The sequence below is a fragment of the Trichosurus vulpecula genome, chromosome 5, assembly GCF_011100635.1.
Source record: "Trichosurus vulpecula isolate mTriVul1 chromosome 5, mTriVul1.pri, whole genome shotgun sequence".
NCBI classification, from domain to species: domain Eukaryota; kingdom Metazoa; phylum Chordata; class Mammalia; order Diprotodontia; family Phalangeridae; genus Trichosurus; species Trichosurus vulpecula.
The window spans coordinates 109323790-109337162 of record NC_050577.1 but is presented as its reverse complement, the minus strand read 5'-3'; the positions used below and the strand labels follow the sequence as shown (position 1 = coordinate 109337162).

Sequence of the window (13373 nt, the reverse complement as noted above, 5' to 3'; positions counted from 1 at the left end):
TTGTCCCTTTGTCCTGTCACCAACTATGCCTTACCAAACTCCAACCTTGTATCATTTCCACCATCGACCACATTCGTTCCTATTCACATGCTAGAGAAAATTTCTCCCAACAGGGCCCACCACAAATTTATGTTTACAAAATCTCAGTTGGCTTCACAAGGCAATCCTTTTATACAACCCTAACTGGTTCTCTATACCATTTACCACAGCAGCTATTCCAAACCTTTTTACCTTTTCTCAAGCCTTTCGTGACATTCCCTTTCCCCACTCTTTCAGCTGAGGACATTGACTCATAATTCACTCATAATTCATTTCACATCACCCAGATGCCTTCTGCCACTGTCTCCTCCTTCATCCCTGTCACATGAAGAGACGGATCTTCTCTTTGCTAAGGAATACCTCTCTCCAGGTACCCTTGATTCTATCTGATCTATCTTCTTCCACAGGTTGCCCCTAGGGGATCCCCATTGTCTTGCTAATCTTCATTCTCTCCCTATGTACTATAATGGCACCTTCTCTACTGCCTACAGGCACACACCTCTCTCTCCCCATTCTTAAAAAATTCTCACTTAATTTAACTCTCTGCACTAGCATATCGCCAATGCCATACCCACAGCCCCACAGCGAGGGCTATGAATACGCAGGCGAGTTCCCAGGTTTGAATCGCAAGATATAACAGACTCTCTTCATGGGAGACAAAACCAAAACATTTATTCCCACACCAGAAAGCCAAATCCACCATAGTAACAAAGAAGTCTATACACATTATCAATGCAGGGAGGACCCCATCCCCAAGCCTTCCCCTATCTTCCTACAAGCAGACTCCCTTAAGCAAAATCACTCCCTCTCTCACTCACTCTAGCTGCTCTGCCTCTCTCTCCCAGCTTTGACTCACTCTAACTTTCTGCTCTGCCCATTCAGCAAGCTCCTCCCACCACAGGCTCACATGACTCACACTCATGACCCAGGCAGGCCACATAGGCTTATTAATGCATGGAAAAGATCTTATATCCCATTCCATTAACAAGACAACTAGCTATCTCTCTTCTTTATGGATCCCTGAGAACCTACCATCTAGACTATCTACAATTGGTGCCTACATTTTCTCTGCCCTCCCTCTCTTCAAAATTCTCTGAAATCTGGCATCTGACCTCATCATTCAAACTGCTTTCTCCAAAGTTACTCATGATTTCTTAATTGTCAAATGTAATGGCCTTTCTGGGATAGCTAGGTGGCCCAGTGGATAGAGCATCAGGCCTGGAGTCAGAAAGACTTGAGTTTAGATCTGGTCTCAGATTCTTTCTAGCTGTGCAACCCTGGGCAAGTCCCTTAACTCTTAGTTTGTTTGCTTCAGTTTGCTCATCTGTAAAATGAGCTGGAAAAGGAAATGGCAAACCACTCCAGTATCTTTGCCAAGAAAACCTCAAACGGGGTCATGAAGTGTTGGACAGGACTGAACAACAGTAACAATGCCCTTTCTCAATTCTGATCTTCCTTGACTTCTCTGTAGTATTTGACAGCGTTAATCTCCTGCTTCTCCTGGATACTCTCTCCTCTCTAGGTTTTCATGACACTGCTCTATCCTGGTTCACTCCCCTAGGTTTCCTTTGCTGGACCTTCATCTAGGTCACATATATCAGCCATGATTGTCCCCTAAGGTTCAGTCCTGAACCTTCTTTTCTTCTCCCTCTATTCTGTCTCACTTGGTGATCTCATCAGCTCCCATGGTTTTAATAATCCTTAGGAACACGATTCTCAGATCCACATATCTAAACCTAACTTTTCTCCTATATTCCAGTTTTGTATTTCCAACTACCTCTTCAATCTTCAATTTAATGTCCTATCATATCTCAAAATCAACAAGTTCCAAAATTGAAATCATTATCTTTCCCCTAGAAGCTCTCCCCTTCTTCCCAACTTTACTGTCAGGTACCCCACCATCGTTCCCACCACTCAGGCTAGAAACCTCCATGTCCTCCTTCACTCCTCACTTGCCCTCATCCAACATAAACATTCTGTTGCCAAATCTTGGTTTGGATAGTGTATTTTTTTAACCTCCAAATATCTCTTGCATATGTCCTGTCTCTCCGTTCCTCCAGTTGCTGACCTGATACACCAAAGTCCTATTTTCTTCAAGGCTGGGCTTTTGCAATAGCTTTCCCATTGGTCTCCCTGCTTCCCTCCCTGTCTCCCCACTTCAAAACATCCTCCTATATTCACTTAGCTACCAATGTGATCTTCCTTCCATGCCATCTCCCTACTCACTAAACTGCAGTGGTTTCCTATGACTTCTAGGATCAAATATAAAATCCTCTATTGGACTTTTAAAGGCTTTCACAACCTGACCCCCTTCTTATTTTACAGTGTCCTTATACCTTACTCCTTCCATGTAACTCTCTAGTCTATGAACTCTGTCCTTCTTATTCTTCCTCACACACGACACTCATCTCCTGACTCAGTGCCTTTTTCCTGGTTGTCCCCCATTCCTGTAATACCCTCCTACCTCACCTTCACCTCTTGGCTTCCCTCCTTTCCCTCCAGACTCAGTTCCAATACCACTTTCTGCAGGAGACATCACCCCCCATCCCTGCCTTAAGGGACTAGATCCTTCCCTCTGAAATTGCTTTCCTGGTACACAGTGAATAATGTTTGTAAATAAACTCTTGCACTGTTGTTAGGCTTGGCAATTCCATCTCACTACTACCCTTAGCCTCTCAAATTGGAGGGTAGAACCATGAAACTCCAAACCTCTGTTTAAGGAGGAGGCTCAGCTTAGACATTGTTGGAAAATGTCCATAAATAAAATTTTTACACAGGAATGAGTGAAGGAAGAATTTAATGTGATTCTTGAGAAGTGAGCCCCCTAGGCTGGAATGCACCAGGGGGCCAGGATACAGAAGCAGAGCCAGCTTTTATAAGGTTAATTGTTCCTGGTCCATCCCAGCTCTTCTGGGTTACAATCTCTCATATATTGCCATTAAGTATTGTGCCTTGACATGATCTCCCTCCGGGTCATGACGCACGTACAGATAATGAGGCTCCAATTTTATGTGTGGGTGTGTCAGCTACCATGCATGAAGTTATTAAACATGCATGCTATAGATCTAGCTTACTCTTTACCCTACTTTTCAGTACAGTTCTACTTCTGAGAATTGTTTCTTCTTTTTTCAGCACTCCTTTATAATCACGTGACTCCCAGACATTTCTTTCTGTGGAGGACAACCTTTATATCTTTCTAACATCTCCAAATTTCTCACCTAGCTGCTGAACTTTGGGACTTCTCTGACTGACTTCTCCAGCATATCCCCAGGTTCCATTCTCACTGCCCCTGTTTTTCATTTCCTTTTGCATGATATAGAGTAGATTGTGAGTTCCTTGAGGGCAAAGACTTTCTCTCCCCGCCTCCCCCCCCCCAATTTGTATCCCCAGATTCGGCACAGTGCTTAGCACATAAGTGCTTAATAATACTGATTGACTATATTTATTGACTATTGGAATGTGAAATCCTTCAACGCCGGGAGCGTGTTTTGCCTTTCTTTTTATCCTGATGGCGCTGGCACAGAGTAAATACTTAATAAATGTTTCTTGTAGATGACTTCATTTTTTTTTAAAAGCAAGTGACTTAAAATGGAGATTCAGTTTCATACCCAATCCTCTTTTTGTGTTCTTTTATGCCTATGGAAATGTTTTTTGTTGTTTTTTTTTTTTGGAGGGGGGAAGGCAGGGCAATTGGGGTTAAGTGACTTGCCCAAGGTCACACAGCTAGTAATTGTGTCAAGTGTTTGAGGCCACATTGGAACTCAGGTCTTTCCGACTCCAGGGCCTGTGCTCTACATGCTGCTGCACCACCTAGCTGCCCCTGGAAATGCTTTTTTATGTATAAGTTCAGAATTTTAAAAACTGACTTAAAAATACACTAAATTTTAAGTAGCATTTCTTACCTGTTTTCTGTGGTCTATTTTGCTGACCACCACAACCTCCGTTCGTCAGCCCTTTTGGTGGGGGGTAAGAGGGGTTTTGTAGCCTGAGGAATAATAGGAAGGAAATATGACTGATCCAAGTTAACCATGGGGTTCTTTTATTGTGGCAGTCATTTTTTTAAGGATAAAATGTTTTACTAATTTTTTTTTTATATTTACCTTGGAAAAACTAGCAGGTTAAGTTTAAGGACAACAATAGTTTCTGTTTCCCTAGAAACTGATATTTAACTTTCCACCTCCCTCTAGTTGTCCCTCCCCACTAGTACTGCCCCTATTCCCAGATGATTTTTAGAACTGTCAGAGGTGCTGGCAACAACTTGGAAATCAGAGCCTTGACTCTCCCCTTCTGAACCATGAACCTGACTACGAATGATCACCGAATACCTTTGAATGATGGAAATAGCATTCCTATCATTGGGCTTGGTACCTATTCAGAGAAAGTAAGATGATTTCTCTTTTTCCCTTCTGTGTCATTATTATAGTAACTTTGTTTTGAAACATACTTATTTAAACTTTATTTTGAGTAGATTAGATGGAGTAATAGCTTACTCTGCATAAGCCTAATTTCAAAGGACTGTTATTCTTTTCTTTGGGTACTCAGGATTGAGTATTTACCCTAAAGAATTTCACTGATATTCCTTTAAATGCTAATGAATATTTTACATAAAGACTTGTTTCTTTCTATTGACCTCCTTTTGTTGAGAAATCCTCAGAGTGGAGAGATCCCCAAAACCCTTTCAGGAGGTTTCATTAGGTCAAAACTATTTTACAATAACACTGACATTATTTGTCTGTTAAGATGCTCCTTCCTTTTCCAACTACTTATCTGTGTGAAATCAGATTTCCTTCCTATATACTTCAACCAAAATAACTTATTGCAACAAATTGAATGCAAAAACAAATATGAGAATCCAAATGTCTTCTATTAAGCCAGACATTAAAGAGATTTGCCAAAATAATAATAACATAATAAAACCATGCTATTCCTACTAATTTTTTGTATTGGAAAATATAGGTATTTTTCATTTTAAAATGTTATTTATAAGAACATTTAATGGGTTTATCATTTTAAATGTATAAATAAATAAATATTTAGAGATTTATCAGTTTTACTTTCTGATATGATAAGCATTGACAGATATAACCCACTTAAACAAAAGCTCTTTAGTCTCTTCCATAATTTTTAAGAGGTCCTGAGGTCAAAATATTTGAGAAGCACTGTGGTAGGTCAATATAGAAATGTTCTTTGGATTTATGAGCCATGTCAAAGATTTAGAGCTGAAGGAAACTTAGATCATCTAGTCCAACCCCTTCATTTTACAAATGAGTAAACTAAGTCCCAGAGAGGTTAATTGACTTCTCAACCACACTTGGATAATAAGTGGAAGAGCTGAACTTTGAACTCAAGGTCTTTGATTCCAAATTCAGTGCTCTTCCCCCTGGAACACAAATTGAGGTCACTGTTCTCTTATGTGACTTATTTTTAAACTTAGAATGAGTAATATGTTGAAGGATAGTTATCTGCACAGGCTCCCACTTTTATTTGTTATTCATTGCTCTGGGATGTGGTTAGGACATACGTAGTAGGTCACTGTTGGTTTCTATGTGTTTGAATTTTAGAGAATAATGAATCTGAGGAGAGTATGTGTAACAGACTGTGCGTGCGTGCATGTGTGTGTGCACGCGCGCGCGCGTGTGTGTGTGTGTGTGTGTGTGTGTGTGTGTGTGTGTGTATGGGGGAGAGGAAGAGAGAGAGAACGAGAGAGAGAGAAATCATCTCTAGCTGGCTGTGTATATGAGAATGATTGAGTGTGTAACTACTTCTTTGTTGAGCTAGCTGCTTAGTGGACAGCCAAGCCAGCCTAGCTTATCAACAAGGAACCACAAAAGAGAGAAAAGTAACGTGTCAGGCAAGTCAGATTACTGTCATACTTCAACTACCACTTCTCCTCAGACCCCTACTGGAGGTAGCCTAGGACCATCAGCCCAAAAGCTCTGGGATGAAGTCATTCAATAAGCATTTATTGAACACTTGCTATGTGCACGGCATGTGCTAAATAATGAGGATACAAAGAAAAGTACAAACAGTCCTTGTTCTCAAGGAGCTTACAATATAGTGGAAGAGACAATATGCAAACAACTTTGTACGAACAGTCTATAGAGAAGACAAAGAGACAACAAAGAAATGATTAGAATAGACTTCCTGGAAAATTTCGCATCTGCTGGTACAATGTACTGTGTACAAAGTAACAGCAATATTGTAAGATGATCAGCTGTGAATAACTTAGCTATTCTTAGCAATGCAATGATCTAAGACAACTCTGAAGGACTTATGAAAAATGCTGTCCATTCCCCAAGAAAGAACTGATGGTGTCTGAATACAGTAGTTGGAAAGCCCATAATACCCTAACAAAATAGAAAAGTTAATAAAAGGGGTGTTTCAGGCTTAATAATATGTTTTGTTTGGGAATGTGTTGATCTTAAGATGATTGGGAATCATCTGTGTAGAAAGGATAGTTGAATCCATAGGAGTTGACATCACCATATTCCACAAATATCTCTTATATTGAATTTAACTTAGTTAGTATTGCCTCTCTTGGGGTTTAATTTTCTCTTAGCCACCCTAGTTCTTCCTAAGCAAGCAGTTGGTTGGAGCTCAGGGGAGAGCTGAGAACTGGATATATGGACTTGGGAGTCATTTGCATAGAAGGGTTGATTGTACCCATGGAACAATTTTCTTTATTACTGTAAGCCTAGAATTAAAAAATAATAAATCAAGCTCTGATTTGTAGCATTTGCCAATTTCTGAACTGTATTGAAAATTTAACAATTGGCTCTTTTAAGCCCTTTAAAGCTGGCTCCAGCACACCCCTAACTATAGCTAAAATATTCATACAAAGCAAACACAGGAGTCAATGATAATATTCATGAATCATAATGATAAGTAAAATGCATAATATTTGCTGTATTTTGGCTTTTTACTTTGTTTATATATTTCTGCTACATAAAACTATTTCTTCTATCTTTACTGGTACTAGTTTTAGCAGTTCCAGTATACTTTTTTTTTTCTTCAAACTGGTTATATATATATATATATATATATATATATATACATATATATATATGTGTGTGTGTGTGTGTGTGTGTGTGTGTGTATACATCCATTACAAGGGACATCATTTCATTTTTTTAAAATAAGATACAATAAATTTAGGCAATTTAAGTGGAATTGTTGAAAATTTCAAGCAATTATCTATAATCATTCTGATTGTTTCAGTTTTTAATGTAGCAATAAAATAGCTTCTTGTATTATATTTACCAAAATTAATAATATTGAGAAATATGGTGAATAGTATGCTTTCAATTTCCATGCAAAGATTATTTTTTTTATCCATTTCAAATTCAAATACAGCAACCAGCACAGCACCACAATTTATGTGTATCATGAGTCTATGTTAACTGATGATAACTGACAGATTCTACTCCTGTCAATTTTGAAGGGATAGTTCAAATTTGACCCTTTTTCTTCATACTGTATTAAACAATCAGACTTACTGATGGTTGGAATGAATTCACCATGGTTATCTCATTTTTGTTGACTTTTATTTCACCTTTGTTTCATTGAAAAAGATGAGCATATCTGCACAGGAGTTGTAGTTGAAAATAGCCAATGATTTTGGCTGTTGATTCACACATCTCTCTCTCTCTCTCTCTCTCTAGAGAGAGAGAGAGAGAGAGAGAGAGAGAGAGAGAGAGTTATGTGTCCCACCTTCAGTAGAAAGTTTGGAAAATTCTAGAGTGTGTTTTGCTACATGCACCAAGGAAAATGTGGATATTAGAGATCAAATAAGACTTAGAATCAACTTTCAGTATTGTTCAGCTCTAACATTTCAGCTTTTCTTCTCTTTTTTCTTTCTGCCTGCACTGTAATCCATTCTTTCATTTCCCAGCTTCCTGACATTGGTTTAATTTCTTTCCACTTCCTTAGAAGTTTTTTTCTTGATTGCTTCTAGATCACCTTTTATATACTGTCAAAAAGATCTTCATCTTAACAGTATGCTGAAGGGGGACAGATCAAGGGCATAAGAAAGTGATTGAGAGGATATTACCATCTTTCTTGGGTAGAAGCTGCTTGTCAATATCAAATAAATGCCTCGTTTGCAAAATCTGTGGCCATTAAGGTAGTCCACTGACTCTTTTCTGTCACCCACAGATACAGAGATTAGTATGCCTTGACCTGGGGATCCCTATCTTCATAGGAACCCAAGGTCAATTAGTTTCATAGGAACCCAAGACAATTGTCCCTTGTACTAGGACCCAAGACTCTAATCCAAAGAGAGATATACAACCTCATATGAAGGGCAAATTGAAGAAGGATCCTCAAACATTATCAAGTGAAACTCTGAGAGGCACAAAGTCCTGTACAATTATACTAGCAGTAAAATAGTGAGGCCCCTATTCTGTAATAATCATTCCCAGAAGACCAGGAAAGTGAGATGATCAGATGATCAGCATTGGATAACTCCTCAACACTAGAGGTTATAGCTCCAAGTCGACTACTTCTGACTGGCATGATAGTGGAGAAGTTTCCTGTTTTTAAGACTGACATCTTGAGACCATTGATTATTATTATCCATTATTAAATAATGTTAATACTAATAATTATTAAAATATTGGGCTTTTGCTTGCATGAACTGATGCTGAGTGAAGTGAGCAGAACCAGGGAAACACTGTACACAGTAACAGCAACAGCAACAGCAACATTGTGCAATGACCAACTTTGATAAATTTAGCTCTTCTCAGCCACGCAAGGATCTCAGACAATTCCAAAAGACTCGTGATGGAAAATGTTATCCACATCCAGATAAAGAACTATGGAGTCTGAATGCAGATCAAAGCATACTATTTTTCCTTTTTTTTTCTTTCTTGTGGTTTTCCGCTATGGTTCTAATTCTTCTTTATAACATAACTAATGTGGAAATATGTTTAATATGATTTTACATGTATGGCCTTTATCAGATTGCATGCCATCTTGGGGAGGGGGGAGGGGAAGGAAAGGAAGAAAATTTAAAACTCAAAATCATATAAAAGTGAATGTTGAAAACAATAAATAAACAAACAAATAAATAAAAGATTTCATATGACTTTTAAAAGTTTGTAAATCACTTTAGATGTTACTTCTTTTGATTCTTATAACTCCTCTGTGAAGTAGACAAGACAGGTATTATTATCCCGATACAGATGCGGAAACCAAAACTTGGAGAGATTCAGTGATCAGCCGGTAGTCTCACAGCTCCACCTGCCACCATTCATACTGTACTTTAATTTATTGGTGGACATGAACCCATTTGAACCCATTGCAGAATTAATTGATTATATTTCTTCCATGATTCTGTTTTTCTGGAGCCCTAAAACATCTTCTTGGCAGTGTGAACAGTCTACCACATTCTGCTGGTAGTTGTTATTAAATGAAGCTTCCTAAATGAGAGAGTATGGAGCAACTTTTGAAAACAATAATGGATGTAAATTGGCAGAAAAGAGCAGGGAGGAAATGGAGTTATCAATTAGCAATTTTGGCTGATATAAGGAAAGAAATGTTTTTTAGAAATAAATAACCAATCTAGAGTCAAGTCCAGTTCACCTTTCTTTTTTCTCTTTTTATCCCAGGACACTAGAGACCTATGCGGACAATCTGTGAAGATTGCCATTGATGTTGGGTACCGCCATTTTGATTGTGCCCTCATTTACCATAATGAACATGAAGTGGGAAATGCAATCAAAGAGAAAATTGCTGAAGGAAAAGTGAAACGAGAAGACATCTTCTACTGTAGCAAAGTGAGAACCTATTCTGTCACTCTTCCTTTGTTTTTGTTTTTTTCTGAACCAATGGTTCGTGGACAACTCTAATGAAGTGGACCCCAGACTTTCTCATGATCTGAGATGCTCCCTTTTTCTAGGACCTTGTTTTTATAAGATTTGATACACAAATACGCAAATAGGCATTGATTGATAGACTTTGCTCTTGAAGGCCAAAAATGACATATCAGCAGGGGGAGGTCACAGGTTGGGTGAAACAAGAGACATCTTCATTAAGTGATCATAAGATGGTCACCTGCTCATGTTGGATGAGAGAATGGTCTGAAGGTACAAAAATAAGGTGAGGGACTTTACAAAGCATCAAGGCTTCCCACCTATGCTGAGTTTTGGCATTGAATTTGTGCAAAACAGTGTGGAAATAGCTTTGTCAGAATTCTTGCGGTGGCACAAGTGAGCATCCAATTTTGGTAAACAAGTAGTGAACATTACATTAAAGTTTGAGGCACACTACAAGAACTTATCTATCCCCATATGATTCATGTAAAATATCAAACTGATTAATACTCATCAGAGTAGGGGTCCACTCTTCCTTTTATAATAATAGGACAGGGCAGGGCTAAGAAAATTTAGGAAATAGTTGCTATCAATAATTACATGTTATTGAAAACAATATGTGTAAGGTACTATGCTAAACCATTGCAAGAAATCTAGACCATTATTTAGGCTTTCACAGACCTTAAAGAAGGAATCCCAGGAGAGAGATTGGTGCCAGCTCCGTTGAGAGGGAAAAAAGAGTCATAATTTTCCCACATCACTTTTCTTTTATGTGGGAGTTTGGGCCTAAATGAGAGGGGATAGTTTATCCTTTCTCTTAATTTCCCCTTTCCTTACAAGGTATTGCCGGAATGGGGAACATCCATCCCTCTGAATATAAGGGAGACTTTAGGTCTTCCTTGGTGACTTTACTTTTAAAAAATGTAATTTGAAAGTCAAACTTATAAACTAGGTAAGTTGGAGACTAGAAGATGGGGCAGGAAATAGAAGGTGGGTGGATGGGAGAAATTATGCAGGGAAGAATGGGATATTTTTCACCTTGCCCAGAAGTATCATTAAGGTTTGCTTTTAAATAAAAACATTTTTAGTGACTTATTGATGCTTTTCCCCCCACATTATTGTTATTCCCCAATGACCCACCACATACACACACACACACACACACACACACACACACACACACACACTGTGGGGCCTCATAACAAAGAAGTAAAGTTAAGTAAACCAAATCAATGCTTTGGCTTTGTCTGACAATATAGAGCCCATTCTGCACCCAAAGCCCGCCACCTCTCTCATCAAAGGAAGGAAACATGCTGTACTGTCAGTCTTGTGAAGTAAAGATTAGCCATTGAATTGATCATTTCTGATGTAGTATGTCTATATCTCTCTGAAATGTATTAAAGTGGTAAGGGCTCTGTCTTTGGACTAACAAGACTGGGATTTGAATCCTGGTTTGATACTTACTCAGTATGCTATCCTGGCTAACTCATTTAGCTTTCCTGGGACTACAGTTTTCTCACCTGAAAAATGAACAGGTTAGACTGGATAACTTCTAAGTTCCAGTTCTTGATCCTATGAAATGAATAGGGTTTGGAATATTCCCCAATCTTGGAAGTTAGTGTTAAACCTTTACCTGTTGGTTCATTTCCCCCTACCTCTTGCTTCAAAGATCCAGTCTGCTATTCAGAAAACTCTCTGCCTTTACCTTGCATCAAACAGAACTGAAAAAGTTTTTGTTCCAGTATGTTTGTGAGATGTCAGTCTGTCATTTTCAGACTTGGCACTTTCTAGAATTGACTTAATGTTATAACTCTAAGTCCTACTCTCTTCTGCATAGTAAACTCATCTATTGCAGGTAAAGACAACTAATGCTTTATGATGAATCTAATTGTCACTATCTACTCCTGAATGTGGTTATGGAGCAAGAGGTTGAAGGGGAAGCCATTTTTGTAAGAACTAGGCATTTCCCCAAACTGAGGTGTGTACAAATGGTTAAGTAATTCTTTGTGCTACCGTAATTTTGTGAAGTATAGGCAAAAAAGACCACAGTGGTCTTTGATAAATGAACTGACTTGTAGGATCCTTGGAGTCTTCGACTCTTTCCTAGCATCTAGAGATGGCCTCAGATCCTGGCCTTCCCCATGCAGTCAATGATGCCCACTTTGACATTACACAAAGATTACAAGACACTTTAATCCTCTTAACAGAAATAAGAAAGACTGAAGTAATTATGGGTTTATGGGAAAATGTAATGAGTTCCATTTTGGACATGTTGAACTTGACCAGGCAGAGATGGTCAGGTAATAGATACAGGGGAATAATGAGGTTTTCTCATATAGATTTGGGAGTCATCTGCATGGAGATAGCTGAATACACGAAACTCATCAGATCAAGAGTAAGAGTGTAAAGAGGGAAGATAAGAGGGACCTAGAGCAGAGCGTTGGGGGCTGTCCACAGCAAAGGAGAAAGCAGGTAGAAGAGACCTGGGAGAAAACAGAATATTATGGGAGCCATGTGATAGTCAACAGTAAAAAAGCTACAGTAGAGAGGGGTCAATGAGAATAAGGACTAATACGAGACCATTGAATTTAGTAGTTAAAAGGTTACAGTAACCTTGGAAGGGGTAGCTTCAGTCAAATGGTCATGTCAGAAGTCAGGATATAAGGAATTGAGACATGAAAGCAATCAATGTAGATCAAGAGTTCTTAACCTGGCTTCCACAGAGGCCCATAAACTTGAATAGAAAAAAAATTACATATTTATTTTTACTAACCTCTAATTGCTTAGCACTTCTTTTCATTGTGAATTTTTAAAAAATATTCTGAGAAAGGGTCCATAGCCAATATTAGCTAGTATTTGTATAGCATCTACTATGTGGCAAACACTATGCTAAATACAAATATTACTTCATTTGATCCTCACAACAACCTTGGGAGTTAAGTGCTATTATTATCCCATTTTATGGGTGATTAAACTAAGACAAATAATGGTTAGATAATTTGCCCAAGGTAAAACAGCTAGTAAATGTCAGAGGCAGATTTAAAATCAAAGGTTTCACCAGATGGCCAATGAGGTCCATGAATCCCTGCTGTAGATTGGCATAAAGTTATGAGAGGGTCAAGCAAAGGGTTTTTGTTTGTTTTGTTTTTAATGTTTGCGCGTGATTGTAGAGAAGAGGTCACTGGATAAGAAGAGACTAAAGACGAGAGAGAATGATCAAGGGAGCAAGCTCTAGGAGGGGATATGAAGGGATGAGACCAAGGATATGATGAAGAAGATGATCTTGGTGTGATAGGTGAAAGATGAAATAACTGAGGAAACAACAGATTGAGCTTCCCAAGCATAACAATTTATTAAGCAATGCATGCCAATTGCCCAATAAATTGGGACCAGTCCCCTTTCTCAGCTTTGGCACTAGACCCTGAATATAGAGGGGGACAGATTTTATACATTAAAAACAATCAATCAAACAAGACCAATTAATTAAAAGGAAACAATTAATCAGGATACAACATTAGGTAA

At 38.5% G+C, this 13373-nt stretch overlaps 1 protein-coding gene across 1 annotated transcript in view; it reads left to right on the top strand.

Annotated features, from left to right (window-relative positions):
• The first annotated feature begins 4242 nt into the window (after positions 1 to 4242).
• The window catches only part of AKR1D1 (aldo-keto reductase family 1 member D1), a 63777-nt gene continuing 54646 nt past the window's right edge, over positions 4243 to 13373 (top strand). Inside the window, exons 1-2 of the mRNA XM_036761757.1 lie at positions 4243 to 4420; positions 9648 to 9815. Of these exons, the coding sequence (XP_036617652.1) occupies positions 4334 to 4420; positions 9648 to 9815 (255 nt within the window). The 5' untranslated portion in view covers positions 4243 to 4333. The remainder of the gene's footprint in view (positions 4421 to 9647; positions 9816 to 13373) is intronic.